General features: G+C 48.0%; 1 protein-coding gene, 1 non-coding gene and 1 pseudogene across 10 annotated transcripts; all 3 read right to left on the bottom strand.

The window, feature by feature from the left end:
* Positions 1 to 403: 403 nt before the first annotated feature.
* On the bottom strand, positions 404 to 2,166 carry LOC114855401 (60S acidic ribosomal protein P0-like; annotated as a pseudogene).
* LOC114856438 (small nucleolar RNA SNORA63) lies at positions 1,018 to 1,146 on the bottom strand. Its single transcript, XR_003786070.1, has one exon. It is a non-coding gene; the product is annotated as a small nucleolar RNA SNORA63 (small nucleolar RNA).
* Positions 2,167 to 4,515: 2,349 nt separating the features above from the next.
* On the bottom strand, positions 4,516 to 25,259 carry LOC114855235 (paxillin-like). Of its 9 annotated transcripts, none has more exons than XM_029150215.2 (14): positions 25,041 to 25,259; positions 15,196 to 15,365; positions 15,023 to 15,108; positions 14,678 to 14,817; positions 14,279 to 14,477; positions 14,032 to 14,170; positions 12,117 to 13,436; positions 11,068 to 11,337; positions 10,542 to 10,871; positions 8,934 to 9,092; positions 8,580 to 8,753; positions 7,328 to 7,409; positions 7,061 to 7,209; positions 4,516 to 6,965 (listed from the first exon to the last, which is right to left on the bottom strand). In XM_029150215.2, exons 1-14 carry the CDS (start codon positions 25,051 to 25,053, stop codon positions 6,699 to 6,701), a joined length of 3,498 nt encoding a protein of 1,165 aa, XP_029006048.1. In that variant the 5' UTR covers positions 25,054 to 25,259; the 3' UTR covers positions 4,516 to 6,698. The 9 variants fall into 9 exon arrangements, with proteins under 9 accessions (XP_029006048.1, XP_029006052.1, XP_055365217.1 ...); XM_029150219.2 differs by lacking the exon at positions 25,041 to 25,259 and adding an exon at positions 24,912 to 25,022; XM_055509242.1 differs by lacking the exon at positions 25,041 to 25,259 and adding an exon at positions 16,995 to 18,212.
* Between the last annotated feature and the right edge of the window lie 440 nt (positions 25,260 to 25,699).

The following is a 25,699-nucleotide window of genomic DNA, read 5'->3' as shown; positions in this document are numbered from 1 at the left end:
TCAAACAGCTGTTTCCAAAGCTCCAGGGTCTGTTTGTTAAACCAGTGCCAGACTTTATACCGTAAGCAGTAGCAACCTGCAATACCTGGTGGCCCTTGACAGACTGCATCTCTATATGCTTAAGATCAAAGTGCTCACAAATTAGGAGTTAAAAGTTGACTGAATACAGTCAAGTGCCTTCAGTCTGCATACAACAGCAAGCTTGTTTAAGCAATTTAAGATTGAGGCTTAAAGAGTTAATTAACAGCTGTTGCAAAGTTGAGGATTGTACAAATTTAGAATTTGTTACTGCTTCTCACAACCTATTAATCTGACCAAAATGTTTTACATTGTGCCCATCTTACCTGAGGTAATGACAAATTCACATAGCAAGCATAGCAGCAAAACAAGGAAGACACTGAACTCAAGGGTCACTTCAAAAAGTGAATTTATTCTTATACAGTGAAATACATGAGCAAAATTTCCATTTAATTTGTTTTGGCACGTGTTAGCAAAGCTGCATATGGTTTCACAGCAGTGAAGGTGGAGGAGTTCAAATGCAAAAAAGTTAGTAGATTTGATGATAAGAAGCAGGTGATCAGCCAGAAACACCTTTACCTGTGGGGGGATAATAAAATCTTCAGATTACAGAAAGAAACTACACCACACATCTCACTGAACAAAAGGCTCCAAAAAAGAAATTCAGCACAGACTTTGAACCCCTGAATGCTGTCTGGAAGACAATCTTTCCAGAGATAGAATGAAACATATTGCAATAAATCATACCTTTTCTGCCAAAGGAAGGAAGTAGGCCATTTCCACAGTATTTAATGCATTAATGATGGAATGCTTCCCTGGAAATCTTTGATGATACCCAGAGCCTGGAAGGTGGAAGTCTTCTCAGGACCCAGACCAGTGTTCTGGGCAGGCACACTTACATCACAGGGGGCAATGGCTCCGGCAGCAGGAACCTGGAATATTGAATACAACAGTTTAGCACATTACAAGCACTAAATTAAAGAGTGGAAGATTGATTTTGTGTTTGAGACCTTACGTCCCTGGCAGTCAATTGATGTTGACAGCCAGGGATAGCGAGGAAACAAGTTACTGTTTGCAGGGGGAACGACAACACAGCACCACACAAGCTGCACTGTAGAAATCCTGCATAGAATACAGTTCTAGCAAATGCAGGAATGCAAAACTCACTTCTCCAGAGAAGGATAATCAAAAAGATGTCACCAAAAAGGGACAACCAACCAGTTTTAGGTTTTACACACGATCACCTTGCCAAATAATCTAACCTTAGACCATTTACCTAGATAAACTGTGCCAGGCACCATTCTCCAGAATTCTTACCTTGTTAGCCAAGAGCAGGTCCCTGACCTCAGCCAAATCCTCCTTGGTGAAGACAAAGCCCACATTCCCCTTAATATGGGGCAGGAGTCTGTCAAATTACAGGATCAAAAGGAAATTGTAAGAGCGTTTCTGCAAGACGTGAACTTAATATACAATGTCTGAAGCCTTGCGTCCCTGGTTGTCAGATTTAGACAGGCAGAGATAGCAGGAAACAGGTTATTGTTTGCAGGGGGAACGACAACACAGCACCACACAAGCTGCACTGTAGAAATCCTGCAAATTTAAGTCATGGCAAAGAACAGAACTCACTTCTCCAGAGCAGTTGTTCTCCAGGTGGCCACGGATGGCCTTGCGCATCATGGTGTTTTTAACCCATTAGCACCACAGCCTTGTCATGAAGTGGCTGGTCTGCATCAGCCACAATGAAGCATTTTTGATAATCTTCAAGACATTACTGCAAATACAGACCGCACATTAATGAGCTATACATTGCATAAAAACATTGATTCCTAACACCAACATTCACTTACAAAGGGTGATGGCTATAGCATCGACATTTGCAGGTACATTAAAATTACAATGACATTTTTTTAAGTCTGATTCAGTGTCTGAGACCTTACGTCCCTGGCAGTCAATTTATGTTGACAGCCAGGGATAGCGAGGAAACAAGTTACTGTTTGCAGGGGGAACGACAACACAGCACCACACAAGCTGCACTGTAGAAATCCTGCAAAGAATACGGTTATAACAAATCTAAAGAGAGAAAAACTCACTTCTCCAGAGAGGGATTGTGGCCCAGGCGGTCCACGTGGCTCCGTCCTCCCAGAGCATCTTTGCAGTGCTTCCAAGGAACCGCCGGTTTAAAGACAGGGCAGAACCTAAAGTAGATAGAACACATTAAAATAAAACTCCATTCTAGTATAGTCTGCATGCCAACAACAACTGGCTGAGCATAAAACACACACGTGGTTCGATAGCTAACCTTAGCGGCTAAACGCAAGCTAGCAACGTTACATGATGCTGCACGTGGCAGCTCAGCCACACTTCTACGTGACAGGGAACACATGTGTCGGTACATGTCACTGACGTCAAAATCATATTAGTCTAACAGACCGTTATTTAACTACCGAGGACAAAGAAAGAACACTTACTAGGCACTAGAATCGCGTGAGGGGAAAGGAGGAAAAGGAAAGACGTGTTGAGACTATATAGCTGATGAGTAACCAATCACAGCGCCGCAGTGGGCGGGCTCTTTACAACTATTGGCTAACCGTGCTGTCAACCACAGTTTTGATCAAGCTCTAGCAAATTGAAAGAAAGAGTCGTCTGCTACGTTATTTGCTAACTTCAGGAACCAGCGTGGTGTGAACATGCCGTATTCCTGCCTTTTGAATAGAGACAAGAACAACAATATAGCAGGTTTGTGGCATTACAGCACTGAACTATGGCACAGCTGCTTCTACAGCTTCCGCCTGAGGTTTGGCACCACGTGTTTGGATATCTGTCAGCGACGGAAAAGTTCCGTGTCCGGGCGTCGTGCAGGTATTTCAGAAAGCTCATAGACCGCAGCTCTCTGTGGAAGAACTGGACTGTAGTCTTAAATTTTAGAAGCGGCCCGTACAACAGCCAGTTCTGGGCCACACTTCGCCGCAGAAAGGTCCGCAGCGCGGTGTTGAAGCCCACCAGAACCACGGACCTGAAGCAGCTGGCCCAGTCACTGCCTGATCTCTCCTCAGTGGTGTTCGAGGCGCCGAGTAGCCTCGACAGCCTAAAGAACTTTCCAGGTCTGAAGCGTCTGTCGGTTAGAGGCTACCATAGAGTTCCTCTGCTGTTAGACGTCTTCACAGTGTCTCAACCTCAGCTGCTGACTCACTTGAGCATATGTGATGTTAAACTTAACGCCGCAGCGGTGGATGACGTCATTTTTACGCTCAAACAGTTTACAAGTCTTAAATCTCTGGTCTGCCATCATTTGGGAATCTTCAGAGATACAATGTTAACGATTCATTCCCTACTTCATTCGCTGCCTGAGCTTGAGCATCTGTCATTGTCTGTCGTGACGAGAGAGTCTACCGATGACATGATCCCCACAGCAAAAACGAGAGACTTGGGACAAGCACATGGATTATCCAGTTTGGAGTTTATCGACTGCGTGGATCATTCCTTACCGGAAGACGTGATGCAGCTGGTGCCTGGCCTAAGGAGTCTGGCCATTTTGTACAAGCACTCGCATCGTGAGATCCTAGAAAGGTGGCCGTCGCCGGCGTGTCACCTGAAAACGTGGCTGAGGGACCTCCCTCAGCTGTCGAGCCTGTCTGTAGTCCACAGTCCACCTGTTGGGAATTATGTCACCTGCATGCCAGCCACCATAAGAAGCTTCACACTGTGCGTTGAAGAGTTATCCGTTCACGAAATGGAAGCTGTGTCAGTGCAACTACCAAATCTCATCCATCTTCACGTAGATAATTGGCCTTCACAGTTGGACGCTCACACAGCTCACATCCCACAGCTGTTTCCAAAGCTCCAGAGTCTGAAAGTTCGTCATAAACACGTATCAGTGACAGACTTCCTACAGCTTCATCAGCTGCAGGACCTGAAATACTTGGTTGTCCTTGACAACGGACCATATTTCTCTGCACTTACGAGAAAGCTCCAAGTGCTCACGAACTACAGACTTCAAACCTCTCTTCATCAAAGAGATCTGTTGTCCTGTGACTGTGTTGGTCGGGTGTACTGAAAAAAACTAGCGGGAGTGTTTGACCAAAGAGGAACCTGCTGAAATTTGCATATAAGCAAAAAACAGATTTATTCATTTGTTGTGGCTCATCTTAAGCCACATTGGCAATTTAAATGAGATTTGACATAAGAAACATGTTCTATAGAAACAGGTTTATTTTTTCAAGCACTTTTTCTTTTCTAGATTTGGGAACTATGCTAGAATGTCAAATAACCTGTTGACCTCACTTGATAAATATGTAAAATATCTTTTGTTGATTATCCACCAAACCTAGGTAAATAAAAACATCCTCTTGTAGTTATTAAATAATTAATTCATAGTGATGATTCAAGTCGTATATATTTGCTACAAATAATAAAATCCAAATTGTGATGCTTTGTGGAAATATCACATTTGTCATGTCATATTTACATAATAATTACACACAAGTGAACGACAGAATGTCAGAAATAAAGTACTTGTTTTATTTGCAGCAGCCATGACAATCCATCAGTAATCACTAACCACGTATTCATACACCCTACGCACCAATTCAAGGCTCATGGTAAAATGCACATGGTAAATGACCACAAGACTGTACAAAGCAACCTGCACTAAATCTCATTACCAGTAAAATGCTCCGGCTTTTGTTTCATAAATTCTTTGATAGAAGCAAAAAAAAAAAATAAGGCAAGATATTGTCAGAAGAAACATATACACGGGAGAAACTGACGATACCTGGTTCAGGTGCCCTGAGCTGCTTCCTTTGAATGTGAAGCTGCTACAAGTGTGTAGAATTGCTCAGTTTGGAGGATTCTTACAGAGTCATCTATTACAGTGTAAGGTTTTAGACTTAGGATGCACCACAGCAGGTGAAGCCGCTCCCAGAGCTCAGCCCCAAAAATGCGAGATCACAGGAAAAGCTGAACTCCACAGTGTACAAGACATTATTGCATTGACACATTTGGCACAAGAAAAAACACTTTCTCAAGTAAAAACAATCTGAATACGCATTATGGTGGATTACGTTCAAACACAAGTTGATCAAAATTAATGACAAGCAATATTGTTCAAAACAAGAATACACATATATATATATATACTGAACCTGGCAAACAAAGCTACAGGTTTAAACATTAAAATGAGTCACTAGTGAAATTCTAGGCTCGGCTTGGTGTTGCATTCTGATTCCTGACCAGGTAACACTAACATTCAGTTCACATCACTGAGCCAAGAAACAATACTGACTCTGACAGCAGGATCATAATTATGATTAATCGTAAAAAGATTCAGAAGGCCCGAAGCACCGGAGTCAGAAGTGGTCTGAATAGGGTGTGGGTAAATAGAGGGTCAACTACTTTGAGCCTACACGTCAACAGAGCCAGCTCTTTTCTTTTGAGCCCCGAACACTCAAAAACATGATTGCTTAGCAAAACAGTGACAAAACACAGTCTTGTCGCCAAGTTGAGGATTGTACAAATTTATCTGACTGTAACAGCATCTGCAACTGAAAACTAAAGACGCATGCTTTTAATCTGACGCTACTGTTTAGATTTTTACACATTGTGCCAACTGTCCTAAAGGATTTAATGCAGTGGCAAATTCACAAGCATAGCAGCTAAATATGAAAATACATGTTGAACTCAAGGGTCAGTAATGCTAATTACAATGATTCTGAATTTATTTGTGTAAAATACAGTAGTAAAAATTTTCCTTTAAATAACTTTGTTTTAGCTAATTTTATCAAAACTGCACCAAATGTTCAGCATTTACAACCATAGCACGTTATTATTTTTAGTCGAGCTGAACATAATTTGAGTGATTTCAATATGCTACAGTAGTAAAGTGATAAAATCCTAAATTGCTACATGATGAGATATTCCTCCACCAATAGAAAAAATCACTAAAGAAGAAGTGTGAATGTACTGTTAAAACTGAAAAAGCATCTGGATTAATTTTTCATCTTCGTAGTAAAAGAGTAGAAAAATAATATCTTGATGACACGAACTTGTAAAATGCACCTTAAGACGGTCTGGTCTGGAGATGTGTGGTTGGAGAATGCAAATGGATTCACAGGTATTTTACAGTGGAGAAGTTTAATGTCTCTGTGTATGTGTGGGTTTTTATAGGTTTTTTATGGCACCTCAATAGTTTCGGTAGCTATAAAAATACATCTGTGTCTTACTACCTACTGTCTTATCATTGCCAAGCACTTGGTATTTAACACTCAACATATTTTCAAACTACTTAAGTCAACTCTCCATGGTCCATGCAGTGAAGCAGCTGTCTCACATCTGCACGGGACTATTTCAGCGTCGGCAGGCCTCTCCCTGCACTGCTGGTATAAAATAAATGACAAACCAGGGATTGGTTGCCTCAATTTATCAACATACTCACACATAAGGGAAATGAGCATCTTTTCCTTTTGCTGCACAGACAAATAGAATTCTAAATAAAAATCTCTTTGGGGTCTCTTTAAAATGTCTTTAGCAAAAGTGTGAAATGCCAAGCCTGAGAGGTGGGACAGCCATCAAAGTCATTTCGCTGTCTACGGCTGACAGCGAGTCATGACGGCGGCCACCTGTGGATCAACGCCGTCTGTCTCAGAAAAACACACCACCAACGCATCCACACACAGGCACGCGGCCTAACTGAAGAGCTTGACAAAGCAGCCGTGGCAGTAGGGCTTGTCGTTCTGCTCCTTGAAGGTGCCCTTGTTGAGCTGCTTTAGGCAGAAGGCGCACACAAAGTGCTCGGGGTGGAACTTCTTGCCCATGGCTGTGATGCAGCGGCCGGTGATGGGCTTCTGGCAGCCGCAGCAGAGCGAGCCCCGGCGCTCGTGGTAGTGCGCCTCGCAGTACGGCTGACCCTCGTGGTCGAAGAAGCTCCCGTTGATGAACGGCGTGAAGCACTCCTGGAACGAGTGCAGTTTATGACGATTGGTCTCGGAATCGGAATCATGATTTCAAAATGGTCAAACCTACAGCACTGACACAGTGAGTGACTCACCCTGCATACGAAGCATTCAGGGTGCCAGAGAGAGTTAAGAGCGGAGATGTAATTCTCCAAGATAGCCCGGGCACATCCACCACATTTCGGGGCAAACATATCAAAGTAGTCCTTTCTGCAGTAAGCTTTTCCATTCTTCTCATGGAAGCCTAGAGGGCAGCAAGGAACACGGGTTTACTTCACTCTTCTTTTGACTGTCTAGTTTTAACAATGCCCTATTTCTACACAAGCCAGATGTTGTGTCATTAAATGGAGCACTGGTGGTACCTTCGGGTCCAAAAAAGGCTCCGCACTGAGCACAGAAGAAGTGCTCTGGGTGCCAAGTCTTTTCCAAAGCAGTGACAACTTTCTGTGAATAGAAAGACAATGCAAACAGATCATCAGTCTAGATTTCCTAAAGGTGTGACTCTTTTTTTTTAAATCTTGTTGTCCTCAAAGAAAGCACAGACAAGGATGTGTGTTATTATGTGAGAAACTAGGCAAATCGGCAATCCAGTGGCCAGGAGAGGGCAGACAAGGTCCTCAGGAAGGACAGGACGTGCTGGAATGCTGATGTCAGAGCTATAGCTCACGTTTTCCACACTTGGTAGAATTTGATAGAACAGCTTCAGCTAAAAACACACCCGCGCGGCCCACACAACACAAGACTCAAAAACATCACCCACAACAAGTCAGAGCGAAAGTACAAGAATGATCCACTGTTATATTATTCTAATATTTAAGTGTGTGTCTTTGTTTAGCCACCAGGAGGCGATGAGTTAAAAAGGTTAGGGTTTATTATAGGAAATGACTAACTGCACAACAACACCAGACTGCAGAAGCATTAAATGAACTGTGGATCACAACGTTAGGATATCTTAACTTTGATTTTTAGCACGAATGTAAGACACACACACACACACACACACACACACACACACACACACACACACACACACACACACACACACACACACACACACACACACAAATGAAGGGTGCATTTACATGAGTGTGCGGAAAATGGATTAGCAACACTTGGCAGTGACTCATGTCAACATTTCCTGAGATCAAAGTCCACTGTTCATGATCTACTTGCCTCTGACGCTGCTTGTGTGTGTAAAAGCAAAGGCTGAAAGCTGCTGATGAGGAGTTACTAGTACGATACGACAAAGCCGTGCTACAGTGACACGGACATATGACATATCTGTCTGCAGGCACTGCAGGCCACTACAAGCCAATTCACTTCAGTCCACTTCATTCCGCCTGCCTCACTCTGTGTGTGTGTGTGTGTGTGTGTGTGTGTGTGTGTGTGTGTGTGTGTGTGTGTGTGTGTGTGTGTGTGTGTGTGTGTGTGTGTGTGTGTGTGTGTGTGTATTTTACTTGATTATCTGCTTGAGAAAGAATTTCCAACATGTAGTGATTTTTCCAGTAAGGCCTTAATCCATTAAGTTATGAATAAGTAAATACCATTATCCACTCATCCACTATGATCATGCTTGTGTGCATGTGTGTGTATGTGTGTGCGTGCGATACTGACGTCCAGTATGGGTCCATTACAGTAGTGGCACCGTGGTGAGAACAAGCTGTGGTAGTCTGTCTCACAGTAAGGCTGCCCGTCCCGCTCAAAGAAGTTCCTGGAGCCTATCTCCTCCTGGCAGTGGGTGCATACAAAATGCTCGGGGTGCCAAGTTCTGCCCATGGCAGTCACCACCTGGTGTTGGGAGACACAGTGCATTAAAATTAAACAAACCGCTCAAGGGACAGGATCAAGCTCTGCAGAGAGGAATCACTGCAGCCCTGCAGAGCCACAGAGAGCACAGAGAACGTCTCAACTCAAAACAGATCTCTGCTTTATGTTTCATCTTCAAATAGTCTTCTGCAGTTTTATCACCTGTCCAACAATAGGTTTCTTGCAGGCTCCACAAACACCCTTAGCCACAGTCTGGACTCCGAGTCTGTTGAGGTCTGACTGCAAGCTTCCCAGCATGTTGTCCAGCTTGTTGGCAGGTTTCGGGGCAGGTGTGGGAGACGTCTTTCCCTGTGACTGGATCTGACAGAAGTGGAAAATCAAACAGTTTTTATTTTAGAAAAACTGTGCAGGGGTTGGACAAAACAATCCATATATGTATATATACACTTGATTCCTCCACAGAAAGATTTGTTATAACCATACTAATTGCCTCAAAGGGTTATGTTTTCTGTTCTAGTGTGTCACTGAAGTTTAATGGCCACTTGTGCAGCATATGGTAAATTATGAATCCTGGTTTCCTAATCACATGAATTCTCTGCAAATCTAATTAGTATTTCTCTTTATAGCTGCTGTTTTAGTTGTTTTTTTACTGAATTCCTGGCACTAAAGGTACAAATTCACAATCATACAATGGTATGATACACTTGGTAGAACAGTATCATGACACAACAAGATTCAGAACATCTGCACGTGTAGAGGAGAAAAAATGTGTGCAACTAGATACAAAACATAATTTCAAATAGTAAAATGTATTTGACTGAATATATATTCTGAGCCTTAACCAGCACAAAACATGTTTTGATGAAGCCTAATCCGTGGCTGTGGGGCTTGATTATGTCCATCTAGGTGCATCTGCAGCAGCTGCGTTGCAAGGAAACAGACCTTGTGAGACAGTGATTACTCTGTGACCTTCCACTCCAGCATGTCTGCTATGCACCACACACACACACACACACACACACACACACACACACACACACACACACACACACACACACACACACACACACACACACACACACACACACACACACACACACACACACACACACACACAATTGGACAACCTTCTACCTTTTAACAAATACTATTGACCACAAATGACCAGAACTCCAAATAGGCCTGTTTACCAGTTGGTAAAACACACAGCAATTCAACTGAACGATTGCTGATTAAGCGGTGTTGATTACAATATTGTGTAAATTTCTACCATTAACAGCTTGTGGGTCGTTAACATCGACCTTACCAGTTGTATTATCGACTAAAAACAGTCAACAACCAATCAAATGCGTTCACAAAGTACATGCTGTTATCCGGCCTAAAGAGACCTTTTGGCGAAAGCCCTGAGCAGGATGCTATAATTGTGGGGGGTAACCGTGCTGTCATGTGTCAGATTAGGTGTCAGCTGCACTGCAAGCCTACCATTCCTGCGCATGGCAGCACAGTTAGTGTAACAGGAATATGAGGGTTACACTCTGTTTGCTTCTAAGCTCTTAAAGTCTCCACTCTGCTTGTAGCACACAGCTCCTGGCGCCATTAGATGTCAGAATTAGAAAAGGGGCTTAGTTTCACTAGTTTCAATGTCAGTACCCCTCATAATTTGAACTGACTACCTTTCAGACAGAGCTGAACAACACAGCCCTGAACTTCATAGTGGGCAGATTCTGTAGCTTACAGACGCATGAAAAAAGTGTAAAGTGTAGTAAGGTCAGAAAACGTGAATAAGAGATAAAGAAAGGTGATTCATGCCTGCAGAGGTGGGAAGATGGGGTCATACTCAGTCTGACACTCCACTGATACAAAGACCTTTGGTGGCGGTGGTGGTGTGATAGGCTTGGGAGGGGGGCTAGGTGAGGGCTGGACAGGGGGAGGCGTGGGCTCCCTGGGAGGAGGAGAAGGCTCCTTAGGAGGTGGAGGGGTAGGTTCTCGGGGGGGTGGAGGCGTTGGGGGGGTCGGAGGGGGAGGAGGTAGAGGCGGAGGGGCCTGCTTTACTGGGGGAAGCTTTTTGGGTGCTGGGGGAGATTGTGGAGGGGGCAGGATTTTTCTCTGTGGGGCAGGTGACTCAGGAGGGATGATGATCTGGAGGAAAGAAGGTAAATGAAAACAGCACAGAGACGAGAGGAAACAGGTAAGATGCGAAAACAAAATTAAAGAAAAAAAAGGGAAAATGATAATCGGAGCAAAATTGGCAGAAAAATGATGACACTAGGTATTTAAATGTGAGTCAAACAACCGGTGGATCCTATATCAGCTACACTGATGACACTCCAACTACCTTATCCACAGATGGCTGTGCCCCTTCTTCACGTGTTCGCTGGGGGTTGGACATAACGATCACTCCCTCGGTCAGCCAATCATCTGGCTGCTGTTTACGCCGGCGCTCCACTCGCCCAATGCCCAACTTCCCCTGAAGCTCCTCAATGAGTCGGTCTTGAGAGTTGCTCTTGTTGACAATAATCGGGCCCATTTTGCGGCGCAACAGGCCCTCCCTGTACATCGGATGCACGTTGGTCGTCTCTTTGGTGCGGCGGATGACGGACTTGAGCTGGAGAGTAGATGATGGGCAGCTGGGGTTGTGCCGTTCACCACATAGTCCACGCTGAGGTTAGGAGCAGAAACGGAACAAGGCCAGCACACGCTACCAAGCACTGATGCTCTGCGGTTTTTGTCAGATCTTTTTGCAGAAGCTAAATAAAGCCCTTGATTCATTTCCATTCCCTGCTACTTTAGCTAGTCCGGTATCTGCAGCAAGGCATGCCGGACAGTTGGTCAATACAACAAAGTGCTTCTCATAAATCTCTGCCCATGCGAAAGTTTTCAATGTGCATGTTCTTGAAGCACGTACGCATCAGCAGCAAATACAAAGTTCTGCTCTAGCATGGGGCCAAGCTGTCATCCAGTGAAGCATAGCAATGTCGACTGAAGCAAGTAGAGGCGTGCGTAGGCATCGTCAGGCAAAGCTTCCAACATCAGCCACAAACGCTATCTGGAAAGACGTCCCCTCCAGGCATTTTTAAATTGCTATGCAATGACACCACATGCATCACACCACAGAAGTGTCATAAAAATGTGTCATCATCAGAACACTTTGGTAATATGGCACAGCTCCTGGACTATTCATTACTTCAGGAGCCACTCTCCCAGAATAAGCTTGACACCACGTCAACATAAACACTCCGCTTGAACAATCCGTCAACACAATCGTCCCAGGATAATTGTCAGACATTGTTCATATCAAATAATAGAAATGCAAAATGGCGTCCTAACGCCCCTCTAGCTTTATGTCAGCAGCTTATTTTGGGAGAGTCGAGTTGAGGATCCTACTTGGCCAGAAGCCGATAGCCGCTCCACGGCAGAGGGCTGCTGTAAGGGCAGGTCCAGCGCTGCGTCTGGTGTTCCAGGGCAGGTGGAAGGGGTGAAACACTCATCTATCCAACTGGACTCGGTCATGGGTGTTGAGGTTGCCTCCCGGCTGAGTTCGGGGTACATTCCATCCTCTTCTTCCCAAAATCTGTCTTCACTTCCAGACATAACAGAACCTGCTGGCTGGTTGGAGTCAGGGAATAAGAGCTTGTCTAAAGCATCATCCAATAAGGGTTCCCTGCATGGCCATGTTAGATCCAGTGCTTCATTTTTTTCTATGGTTGGGGGAGACAGGCGTCTTGACAGTGCGGTGCCTTGTGAAACTGGTGAAGCTCTAGGACTACTAGTGCCTGGAACTGTGTATGTTTTTTTAACGACTAGAGCAGGACTCTTAGGAAGTGTAGTGTCACTCTTTGGAACTGTTATTGGACTGCAGCTCATGGGTACAGGGGAACTGGAGACATGAGGGACTGTCACAGGACTTGAAAGCTTCGGAATTGGACTTGAAAGTCTCGGCATTGACACTGGACTGGCACTCTTGGGAACAGATTCTGGACTAGGGCTTTTTGGGATGGTTATTGAACTATGCGGTATCGTCAAAGGACTTGCACTTTTTGGTACCGGACTTGAAATCTTTGGAACCGTGACTGGACTAGAACTCTTGGGCGGTGTCACTAAACCGTCATTCTTGGCAGGTGTTTCTAAACTATGACTAGTGGAAACTGGGCTGAGACTGGAGCTTTTGAGATGAGGTGGAATAGGACTCTTGGTTCTAAAAATAGGACTTTTAGAAAGCGTGACGGGGCTGGGGCTCTTGGAAACAACCACTGGACTAAAGCTTCGGGGAGAGGGGCCTGAACTCAAATCTCTGCCGAATGTAACTGGACTTGAACTCTTTTCTGGTGGTTGTGAGAGTTTACTGGTAGAGACTTTAGGGACTAACATCTGTGGGGAGTTGTTGACTTTAGCAGGACAAGAAGACTCTTGGGTATTGGAGACCTCAGAAGTGACACCCCCACCTTCCTCTTTCTTTTGGATCTGGGAGTGCTTGGAGGATACAGAGTTCACAGTGGAACCAGTGGCTGAACAACCATCCTCATCAATATGAAGTTCAAGTGGAACAGATGTACAGGACAGGGGGGTGTAACTGGAGGGTAGAAAAGTATCCACCGAACCAATATGAGTGTTTAGAGAAGGGTTGGCTTCTCTTTCAACAACTGGAGAACTGGCTACAAGTGAGGAGTCTACTGCCTCCTGATTTAAGGACAACTGAGAGCCAGACTGAACCATGTTCAGTGAAGTAATGAATGCAGTGTAGGGTACATATAAAGACAAGACATACACAGTGTTGGAGAAAAGAGAAGAAACCAGGAAAAACAGATTGAGAATGAAAAGAAGAAAACCAAGCAGGGGCTGATTCTTGTGTTATTGTTAAATGAATCCAAAATACTATAATTATCTCAAAAATGAATAAATGTAGTAGTCTGATATTAAAATGTGGGGACCCCCCGATTTCTTTACTTTATGATTGTATGACTGTAAACTAGAAAGCCGCCAAAACAAAACTTAAATGACATGAGGCACATGAATTATTCGTTTAAGTGTGTCAACAGATGGTTGGTTATTACTGACTATTTTGTTGGAACAAAACAAATATGCTTTGCAAACGGGCGTAGATATAAAACCAAAGGAATGAAACCTTAACTTTATACACAACAAATGTGTATAAAAACAGACCATTTTTAAAAAAATAAATAGACAAACCATTTTAAACCATCATTTTCTACATCATCCTAAATAATGAGAAGATTTCGACAGACTTCTCCAAATATGCATCCTGCAGAACCCAATCTGTTCCCACTTTAACTTTACTCACATTGCTTTGGACTTTGAAGTCGGAGAGGGAGGCCATCAGCTCATCTAGTTCTCGTGTGGCGGAGGAAGCAGACATTCTGACCTGCTGCTGTGCAGGTGTTTCCTCTGTTTGTTCATCGGTCACCACCAAAGGTGTGGGACTAAAAACGGAGATATCATAATCAACTAAAACCATTTGAACTTCACATTGAACTAGATTTTTATGCGTTCGAGCGTGTGCAGAGCTTGGGTCTCGCTTTTTTCCTTACTTCGGTGTGGGCACTGAGCTCTCCAGCTCGTTTAGCAGGCTCTCTACGCTCGGTCGCACATCTTCGATTCCACGGGCTGCTGCTGCGCCCCGTTTGGGCTTCACCTGCGCATGCGGAGCAGCCTTGCCTGCTGTGGACACACCGTTCTCCTGGATGTGGTGGATGACGCTGCTGGCAGGAAGTGGAGGAGCTGCCTCTTCTAAACAAAAATACAACATTACACATAGATCCATAAAAGCTATTTAAAAAAGGTAAGATAACAATATACATGGAAAAGGAGGGGCCTCTCTGGGTAATGCCACAAAAATAGAGATGTCCTATTTAGACAGTGACATGTGAGTTTCTGTAGAGGAACATTAGAGTGTAGTTCATAAACTGCAACATAATCTCTCTGTGTACCTTCTGTAGGGAAGGCAGGGGTGCTTTTCTGGACAGCGTTGAGCTCCAACAGCAGGCGGTCCAGCTCGGACAGGTTGTTGCCCATAGACGAGTTCATGGCACCAGCTGATGATTCACTACTCTTCTGCTTATTAGGAAAACTGTACAGGGTAGTAAGAAGAAGTAGTGTCTGTTTCTGGCGAATGTTGCTGCACATTGGAATATTTCGCCTGTAATCCTGTCTAAACAATGAGTCATACTTCAGAGGGGGCTTTCTAGTCTTAGGTTTAATGCTAGAAAGCGCTATGATCCTACTATGTTACCCAAGAGTGTTCTCACCATTACAAGTCATGGTGAGTCTCCTACCTGTAGACGTGATCCTCTTCCCCAATGGGTTGGGTTGGACTAGTGCTGTCTCGTGACCAAGGACTTCTCTGAGCTGAGCTGAAGGGCTGGGAACATCATAATAAAAACGTTAAATGCATGATCAAACCTCTTCTGAACAAACGATCGTATACACTGCGCGCGCCGGCGTTTACCTCGGTTTCATCCAGGCCGTTCAGAGTTTGCTCAAAATGTGCGGGTGGAGAGCAGACGTCGGGCTGGGACTGACCATCGACAGGGAAGGAGTAAGCAGCCTCGTCAGACAGGAAGAGCGGACGCTTGGAAATATGGGATGTTGTGGACTCAAGGTCCGCCAGCAGAGCATCTACGGAAACACACAACTAGAATTCACTACTGTGTAAGTATGTAACAGGCAGCGCTGCAAAACGACCCAATGGTTGCCAGCTGTTTACTTTGCACACACCAGGATCAAATAATTACAGCTTCTTCCACATCCACTCCAACCCCAACGGTCACTGACATGAGGCGAGGTGGAGCCGTAAAAGGTGAATCACAGCCACTCCTTGGGTTACTCATTGACCTTCGACTGCCTCTTGACATGTGTTAAATTTAAAAGTCACCGTCAGGTCTGTAACAGCTTCGCATGCTGGCCTGTATGCCAGCGGTCAGTATATGTGTGAAGGGGTTATTTGGTCTCTATAGAAGAAGAGACAAGCCACCAACAGTAATTTACCACTAGGCAGACGGACACATAACATTAAATGTGAGAACATCACTGAATACGGTGCTTTTTTTAGTGCGCTCACTCACCACTTCAGGGTTTAGTTTCTCCTGCAGAATATCATAATACCTGGGCAAATAAAACTCTAAATGTTTATTACTGATCTAATGGAAAATGCTTTATATGAATATGAGCTTATGCATATTAGTATAAACGTATGACTGCACGTAGCTTTAACAAGCCAATGAAGCAGGATTAAAGCTCACAGTAAAAAACTGCAAACGTGCAGTGTTGCTGTGATCACTTTCCACAACTTATCAATACACTGACTGGAACCTGCATGTGACCAGAAGGGTCAAATCTGGTAATCCTACAATTATCATCCTCAATTTGCTCATTTCCCAAATACTTAATCAGAAAAGACCAAAGCGTACCAAAACATACCTTCTCAAGCAGACAGAGTTAGACTTAGGGAAGTGGTGAGAAGATAACAGAGAGAAGGAGGAAGCGGACAAACCAAACAGACCGTCTGCCAGGCAGGAACTGCCTCTCTTAACTCCACCATCAGCATAAGAGAGCGAGGGACGAGGGGTGAGGGTGGGGGTGGGGGGGCAAGAGGGGTGCCACTGAGAGCAGAGGGGGAGAGGAGGACCCGAGATGAAGGGCAACAGGTTAGGTTGCTGCACACACTGCTAAACCGCGTCTGTCAGAGCTGCTACTCACGCGAACGACGTCTCCGGGGACGAGGCCGTCCGGCGGCAGCAGCGGCGGCGGCAGAGCGAACTACGGCGGACGCACGGGTTGTGAAATGGGAAACGCCGAGAGCAGGCAGAGCTCTTATCTGCGGGGCCATGCCCAACTAAGGGAGTGGTGTCTCAAAGGTATGCGAAGGTACCGTCAGTCCCTCCCTCACACCGCCAGCGCTGACTCCAGGTTACCCTTTGACTTTGCAGTATTTCTGTGGTATTCAGTCTTTTTTTCCCATGTTCTCAGATATAGAATAACTAGAATTTTACATTATTACGTGAACATGAATAGGCCGCAACTTGGTTTCCCAGACGGAACCCGAGGCAGAGCAACACCAGACCCAGTCGGACCGGACAAACATTAGCATGGCTAGCCCCGTTAGCATGGCTCGCATGCCAGCTGACCGGGTTTCAAAGCAGACACTCCTTCCTGGACGCAGAAGTCCAGACATCCACGATGGACACGGCACAGGCGCCGATGCAGGCGTCTCCTGCGTGATCGTGTAGAAGAGATGTTCAAACTCACCCTTCGAAGCAACCTTCAAAGCAGCAGCGTCCCGACAGGTAGTTTCAAGTTCATCCTCCGGTTGAGTGGAAGGGGAAGTGAGGAGGTGGCGAATTTATTCGAAGCGGTTTTCCTGTGTTTGAAACGCAGCGGCTTCTGTTTCACAGAGTTTCTCCAGAACAGGTCATTTTTATTTGAATGACATCACCCGCAACACAGGAAGACAAGGTGTTATGCATGTCGCCCTTTTTAGAGCGGGGTCTACACAGTTTTAGAAGCAAACGCTACAAAAACAACATCAGCTCCGTCTCGATCAGAGCAAGTGCAGACAGTCGTCTGTCTTTGCTATGAGACGTGGCCAAAACACGAACTAGATCTGATCCCAGCTCCTCTGAAATACCGCATAAACACACGGCGAGCATATCTGGAGGGCGCCGTATGTATCTGTTGCCGATGCTGGAGCTGGAGTCTTAATGCAGCGGGAGGCCTGAGGCAACAGATGTTGGGCCAGATGGTTTACACAAGAGATGTTAATCAACTTAGCTCTGAAGTTGAACTGGCTTTCACCCTGGTTATTAAGCTCCCAAATAGAGCCAGCGCTCAAACACTGGATGAGAGACATGTTATATTAAGGGCCGGCTGTGTTTCAACCGTGATGAAACATTACAATAAAGGAAACTGACTGAGACGAGAGTCCGCTCTCTGCAACAAAGGGGTCTGAACGTGCTATCATTTAGACAGAAAACACTGAAGCTGAACACTGCGGGCCAGGCAAGCTGTGGCCCATCCACGAGACCTGCACAAACACGGAGGTGTGTCAGCGTGCTCTGCCAAGGGAACATACCAGCGCACAAACCGGTGCACGGCGCCGACGCGTTCCCTCCTGCCTCAAAAATGGAACTGCAGCACAAAAGAAAGAAGTCAACACGCAAAAAGTAACACAAGGCGGCGAGCGCCTAGAGCGCAACTTCCTCGAATGAAGAAAGGCTGAAAGGCACGTGCAAGGGTCATGGCTCTGCACCTGCTCCCACCTAGATGTGCACATGCATTAAAAAAAATAAATAAAAGGACGCAGGATAAACCCAGCAGCCAAAGCGATGGGAGGCGAGCGGAACCGCGCCGGCGAATCCTCTGAGGCGAGAATGTGGGTTGACGCAGATTAAGGAGACTCCCTTCCTCCCAGATGAATGGTGTGCCTTTTAATTACATGCACACGGCTCGGCACGGGGCTCATTACAGGAGGGAGGGAGAGCGGGAGATAAAGGGGGGGACGGAGGAGACGGAGACGGCAGGGGAGGAATGCAGGGAAGCGAGCGCCGCGAGGCCAGATGTGAAACTATAGGCTCTGACACGCGAAAGCAATCTGACGGGTCCGGATCAATAAAAGGGCTCCTCTCTGCGTAACAGGACATCCTGTTGGCTCAGCATCACGCCGCTCGAGTGCTCGGCGTCCGCGGCTCGACGCATCCTGTTTATTATCCTGCTGGTGGAGCCACAGCTCGTTTCAGGGAGACGAACCCACAAACGATGCCCGTACCGACCTGCAGGGGGCGACGTTGAGTCGCGTGCGAAAGCAGAGCCAAGCTGCTGTGGTTTACCCCCTCCCCTTTCTTAGATGTTGTACAGAACAGCCTTTATCTGTGAGGCCCGCAAACACTATTATACGCACTGACACCAAAGGGAGACTAACAGGACTGATTTCGGCGCTGAAGCGGCTTGGCTGTGCGCGCGCGGCAGGTTTACCTGTGGACCCTGACCCCGTTTCTACGTCTTCCCGTCCACGATGCTGTGATTTCCCCCCCCCCTTTTTCGTGTGACGCGCTGCGAGGTGCAGGCGGGCTAATGGGAATTCCACACGTGTCAGAGCTCGTCTTCCGAATATGACAGAGAGAGCGAGAGCGGGGCGAGAGAGAAAGAGAGAGAGAGAGAGAGAGAGAGGACGGGGCAGGTGAAAGAAAACAGCTGCTGGACAAACTATTCTGTTTTTGTCCTTTTAGCCTGTTTAGACTCTGAATACTGAATAATGAAGGTGGGAGGGACGGTAGCGGAAAAAAAAGACGGGAGCACGCGCGCTTCACTCGCCTCCGGCCTCGCGTCACGCGGCAGAAGGCCGGTGCCTGTGCGCGTTTGGAACGCCTCGTCGGACACACGGGCGGCGAGCTTCAATCACGGGAGCGACGCGCGGGCACGGACGCGGACACGCAGGTGCATCGGCGGGACCGCGCGGCACGGAGGAGCCTCCGCGCCGGCTGGGGCGTCCAGCGCCGCTATAAATACCTCCCCGGCCTCACCGCAGTAGAGACGTGCGTGTGATTAATGGGCGCGACTGTCAAAGCAGGGCATTACAGACCACCCAACCTGCGGGGACACGGATCACGCCGCGTGTGCTGCCCTCCTATTTACGTCCACGCGGGGGATGCAGGTTGTTTGGCCCTGAGATCAATGAAAGGCTGCTACAGACGCTATTAAAAGGAAATGGCTCTTAATAGGCAGCGTGCACGGCGCACACGAGTGCTGCTTACACAGCAGCTCCAACTACACAATTATGAACGAGGAGCCAGTGATCTGTGCATTAGGACGGCTCACGTGCTCCTGTGACCTGCTGTCGCCTATTATTATTCATCCATTCGCTCCTTGATCGACTGCACATCCTGCATCGCAGCTACATCCCTCACGTCTAGTTACTGGATATGTAAATAAACAAGCGGAACGTTGAATGCAGCCGATCCCTTTGACCTTAAGGCTGTTCGTGCAGCTGTCGGCTCAACCACTGTTGTTTTACGGTTGGGTCTCCCCTTCACGGCTGACCCCTCCCCCCCCTTTTTGTTGGACACATGGAGCAGACAGTCTCACATCACCTGAGAAGGTGGGTGGGACAGAGTGGGAGTCCGACGCCGGGGGGCGGTCGCGGATTTCACCAGAGCTTTGCACTAAGGCGTAAAGAATCCAGACAGACTGAGTGAAACCCGGGAGAAAACACGTTTCACCTCAAAGTTTGGAGCCTCCAACTTCACTAGGGTCTAAATGTAATATCAGACCATGAAAAGCATGTTACAGTCGCTCGCAATAGTTTGCTTCTCCTTCCACTTTAAATAACAGCTGTCTTAGCATATTTTGCTCAAAGTCATTTCCTTGCAGCGATACTGTCATTTAACTGGAAAAGTAAAACCCCGTCCTATGCAATCCTCCCATGACGGTGGAACCAATGCTTCGATTCAAAAACGACTTCTACATCATCGAAGAGCTCAAACCTTGAAAGTGTTGTATTACTGCAGATTTCACATATGCACTGACGTGAGGTTGGTCTGATAGTGAGGCGCTCGGGTATTCACCGGTTCTGCTGCATCATAACCAAGCAAAGTCATCTCAGTCCGCCTCTCACCCACTACTTAGCATCAGCTTTGTATCGACATGGATCTGCTAAAAATATTACAGCTACACACATACATAACTGACACATTCAGCGTTGTTTTCCAAAATAAAAACACAAAGTGGATTTTAATAATGCTCCGACGTGCTATTCAGACCATAAGGTGTAAGCTCTCATGTTTCCTAATAGTCTCAGCACCAAACACGCTTCACACCTCGAGGCAGTACCAGCAGAAACAACCACAACCTGTCACTTCGTCAACAGACCCCCTCACTGAGAGAGCTCGTCTCATTGCTTCTGCAGCATCATAGTCTTATAATGGAGAAATGGTTTTATTAACATGCGTTTCCTCTTCTGTCTGCCGGCAAGTCACTCATGAGTCTTGACAGAGGCAGCTACTGAACCCACGCGTGAACAACTTCATTACTTCATAACTTCATTTTTTTTTAACTGCATGAATAATGTATTAAAGAAAAAAAAAGATGAAGAAATGAGACGAGAGAATCTGCAGCTGAAACAATCCAGTCCAAAGATGAAACGTCCTCTCCAGCAGCTGCCCCCCCCCCCCCCGGGCGCCTCCTCCGTCTCCCTCCCTCGGTGAGTCTCGCTGCAAACGCAGAGGCCGTTTGTGGGCGCCGAAGCGTCCCCGTGGCGTCCGCGTGTCCCCTGTGGTTATTCTGGGATGTGCAACAGTGGCGCGAGCGCCTGCAAAGCTGCTCAGCAGCATTAAGGGTGCAGCTACAACTGTATCAGCGACGCTCAGCGTACATTAATTGAGATGAGGCTGAGATGCAAACTTCAGCATTCAGCTTAGTTACTGGGAATTTGACATGAGCTATATTTGAGGGGTTTGATGTACGTAGAATTAACATTTCTTTCAATACAAGTCATTATAAATTATCCACATGCTTTTAATTGTGAGATTTATTCGATATAAAATCATCACGGACGTGGTTGCATCTTTCCAGTGTGACTCCTGAGGTGGATCCGTGCAGATTCCTGCCTCCTCCGAGCGGCTCCGTCCGACTCTGCCTGTTTCTGGGTTGAAGTAGGTCACGGCGCTCGGAACAAGCGGCCCTTTGTGCCCCTCCAGGAGGACAAGGACAGAGGGAAGTGGATGGCGAGGTCTGTGGAACACGCCAAGTCATTACGCTGGCAGACAATCAGCTCTGTCCTCGACGCCGCCGCGCATGTGTGCAGCCATTTTAGGTCCGTGCCCTTAGAAACCTGCGGGGTCCGACCGGCCTCTAGGTCGGGTTTCGTGAAGCGATCGGCTTTAAAAAGCCAGATGCAGATCGTACCAGCGCCAACTGAATCTGTTTAACACCAACAAGCCTCCAAACGTTTCACTCATCAGGCCTCCACTGAGCCTGGCTCTAAATGGGGCAGTGGCTGCAGCGAGCGAGTGACTTCGACCGCAACAAGGCCGGAGGAAACCACAGAACACAACAACACTTTGTGCTCTTGGCCCTGCAGCAGCAGACGGGCCGCGGGTCTGCCAGGCTTTTACTGCAGGTGAGCAGGGGAGAGAACAGCAGCAGCAGAACTGTCACACCAGCATCAACGGGGGGGCACAGAGTGTGTTATCAGAGCAGAAGGCGCTTGATTCCTTTAACGGCCACACGCCGCTTCGACTAATGAGCTGCGGCTGCCTGGTAACGGCTGAAAAGGTTCGCATTGGGGAAGTCAACGAAAATAGAGCGTGAGGCACGTCCAGGAGCTGAGTGACTAACAACAGGCTGCCGGTGGCCGCCAGCGAGACCGCGGCGCTAGGACGAGTCGTGACGCCCGAGAGCAACGAGACAAACTGTCCTCCGGACCCGCGGGTCCGTTTCCACAGGAGGAGCGGCTCGGATGCTGAGCCGGGCCCAGAGATGACACGGCGGCGGCTGGGTGTCGGCCCGCGCTGCTTAGTCAGCTTCCCCTTCCGAGTGTCTGAAGCAGCAGTTTGTGTGTGTGTGTGTGTGTGTGTGTGTGTGTGTGTGTGTGTGTGTGTGTGTGTGTGCATCCGCCATATGTTTCACAGCCCTGCACCGTGTCCATTTTAAAAGGCAAACAGACGGACAGGGTGGATTCCAGGCGTGACTCATGCTCACAGCATCTGGGCTGCGGGACGTTATCGCCCAGTGCGTCGCAGTGAGCGGGGGGTCACCAGAGGTGTGACGACAGCCGGACACACCTCCGTGAGCTGCAGCGAAGCGGAGGCGCTGACTGCCAGTCACACGCTCAGTCGGGCTTTCTGCTGAAATCCCATTAAAAGCCAACAGATGCCTTCAAATCTCTCATTAACTCACCAGCCATTGAACGGCAGGAAGTGAAGAGCTGGTGGTGCATCACATCATCGTCGCAGATAAATCACAGAAAGAGGAAGCAAAGTTACCACATGTCACATTTCCCCGCTGGAATAAAGCGCCCGGACGTCAGTCAGCGCCTCAGCGTGATGAAGGAGATCGAGGAGGCGATGACACATGTGCACGCGTGAGCCGTTTGATGTCTGAGTGCGACAACAATGAACCAACCTAAATTTAGAGCCGCGCGTGAATCTAGGCTACGTCAGATCCCGTGGAGTCGTCGCGCCCACGCCCACCTCGCCGGCGGTACCTTTGAGCGCCGCCGCGCACACGAGGCCTCAGGAGACCCGCACGCCGCCGAACTGACAGCTGGAGGGCAGTGTGTGTGTGTGTGTGTGTGTGTGTGTGTGTGTGTGTGTGTGTGTGTGTGTGTGTGTGTGTGTGTGTGTGTGCACGTGCGTAGCGGGCGCCGCGGATCAAAGCGAACTTCGCAGGCTGCTTAACATTCACGCCGGCGCCGGCTGAGAGCGGCGCAGCCCCGAGAGCCCACCGAGGGTCAGCAGAACTTTTCTCCCCAGAACCGGCTCCGGCATCTGAACTGCAGCGCCTGCGCGAACAACAGCTGCGGCAACCGAAGCGCACGCGAGTCTGGGATCAGACAATTATTATTATAGCAGCTTCCCGTTTTATTACTGTCTGAAGTGGGGGAGCTTTCAATTGCCAGCGACCCGGAGCGCCGATCTGCCTCCATCTGGCTAATGTGCTCTTTCGCAATCTCAGCCAGCCTCGAACTGTCAATAGGTTGCAGCCTGCAGCTTCCTATGTGGTTCACCACAGGAATGGTGGGGAGGGGGGTGTGTGGGGGGAGGGTGGGGCAGTGCAGTGTTTAAGGAGGATACATTTTGGCCCGGGCCCAATCCCTGCATGTGGGCCCGATCCACAGGAGCAGCACTAGGCCGGGGAGTGTGTGGATCACAGGAAGTACGCTTTGGGGGGGGGGTCTTTAATATGTAGGGAGGGGGGTAGTGAAGACAAAAGGAAAAAAGCTGCTGGAAGAGTCGGAAGAAGCGCTATAAATACATTTAGGTTTTTCCGCCGTCTCTGAGGCGCATGAATCCCTGGAAGGAGCCTCGAGCTTAAACCTGCTGAATCTTTAAACTGCTAATACTCATTAACAGACATAGGAGTGACCCCCCCCCCCCCCCCCCCCCCCCCCCACACACACACACACACACTCACAACAACACATCTGTAATCCACATCTGTCAAAAGACTGAGCGACACATTTTTACACGTCTTGGCTAAAAACGCGGCAGAATTTACGACGCCGTGACACCGTAACCACCGTGGGTTGTGTAACTGCTGGCTACTTTAAGGAAAACCCTTCACCCACGTAAACTGAGAAGGGATCCATAAATATTGCCTCGATATAGCGTGACGTCCCCCATTTGAACGCAGCTGCTGGAAGCGGCGCTGGTTTTAATCACCGTGACACGAGCCCACGCCGCCCTCGCCCCGGAGCCGGTCCACCTGCGGCTCGCAGACGGGCTTTCGCTTGATATTTATCACCGTTGACTTTGTGGACGCATTCTGGTGTTTTTTTAGCACCCAACGAACCCGACTCCTTCGACGCTTTCCACGGGTGTCCTGCTAAACTTAACCTGACAGTTGCCGGGGCGGGAACACAAAAAACTCAGGGGCCGTGTAAACACGCGGGTTCGTACCACGGTTTATGTTACAATGACAAGTCAGTCATTGTTTGCGAATGATCGAACTAATCCGTGGAACTGTGGCGCCGGGAGGGTTTGCGTCGCGCGGAGCTCCACGCCCACGCTCTCACTACAACCTGCCCTCAGGTGATGCATTCCCCGATGCCACACGCAGAGACGATCCCCCGTCACGTGACCGACAGCACACAACATTAACAGGCGCTATGGAGCAGACACCGTCCCACCTGCGGCAGTGGCTGTTACATAACCTCTCCCCAGGAGGGGCGTAAAGGGTCACCGCTGCATCAAACGTCCACTGACCCGTGATCGGATTCATGTATTTATGACAGATCGGAGCGTGGAAAAAGTTGAGCGGCGCCCCGGCAGCGGCTGATGGCGTCCGGACGAAGCAACGTGTAGGAGTGGAGTCGAGTCGCCCTTAAACGGCGTGAACGGTCGAAACGCAGCCACGACACAAACTGCAGCTAATACACATGTTAACGCGGCGTGTCGTGGCGGGAGGCTGGTGCCGGAGCCTCTTGGGCCGAACCTGGCCACCCACACCTACCTGGACGCGAACACGTCCGCTGACCCAAACAGGCAACCGCAGCCACCGACCTGCTGGGAAGTGTCCAGCAAAGCGCACACTCACACGCGCGCGCGCACCCACGCAGGCACGCGTGGGTGCGCGACTTACCTAAATCATCCATGTTGGCCGGAAATCGCTCCAACGCCGAAGAACCGGGGGCGCTCGTCCTCCGTCGACCGCCGCTGGGACCGTGCGCCGCCGCTTCAGCTCCGAGCCGCCGAACGTCCCGGTCGCGCCGCTCCTCGCGCCGAAGGCAGGGAAGTTTTCAAGTTCCCCCGCAGCTCGACGAGCCTCAAACACTCTCACGAACACATGTAACGCCAGACCCCCCCTCCTCCCCCTCTCTCCCCTTCCCTCCCCCTTCGCCGCCCAGAGCTCTCCAACAGTCCACATCCAGCCCCCACGTCTGGCCACCGGCCCGCAGCCACAGCGGGCAGCGCCATCTAGCGGCGAAGAGAGGCGCCGCGTTAAACTGTCCTGCTAATAAGACTGGCGCAACACGAAGGGAGGGATTTCCATTATTAAGACTGGTCTTTCTTATATAAATGGAACGGATTATGTATTAAAAAGACTTATTTGTAGGCTAGAATTCACATGAAAATACATTTTGTAAAAAAATGACACAAAAGTTATCAGGTGTCTTTTTCTGTATCCGTTGCAGAGTGAATTTCTCTAACGCAGCATGAAATAAACGAGCCCTGGCTTCAGACAGTGTTAACTTAAAGGTCACATTTTCGTTTAAAGGTTTTCATACAGTCTCAATATAT

This window comes from Betta splendens, chromosome 5, assembly GCF_900634795.4.
Source record: "Betta splendens chromosome 5, fBetSpl5.4, whole genome shotgun sequence".
NCBI classification, from domain to species: Eukaryota; Metazoa; Chordata; class Actinopteri; order Anabantiformes; family Osphronemidae; genus Betta; species Betta splendens.
This window is presented reverse-complemented; position numbering and strand designations above follow the sequence as displayed.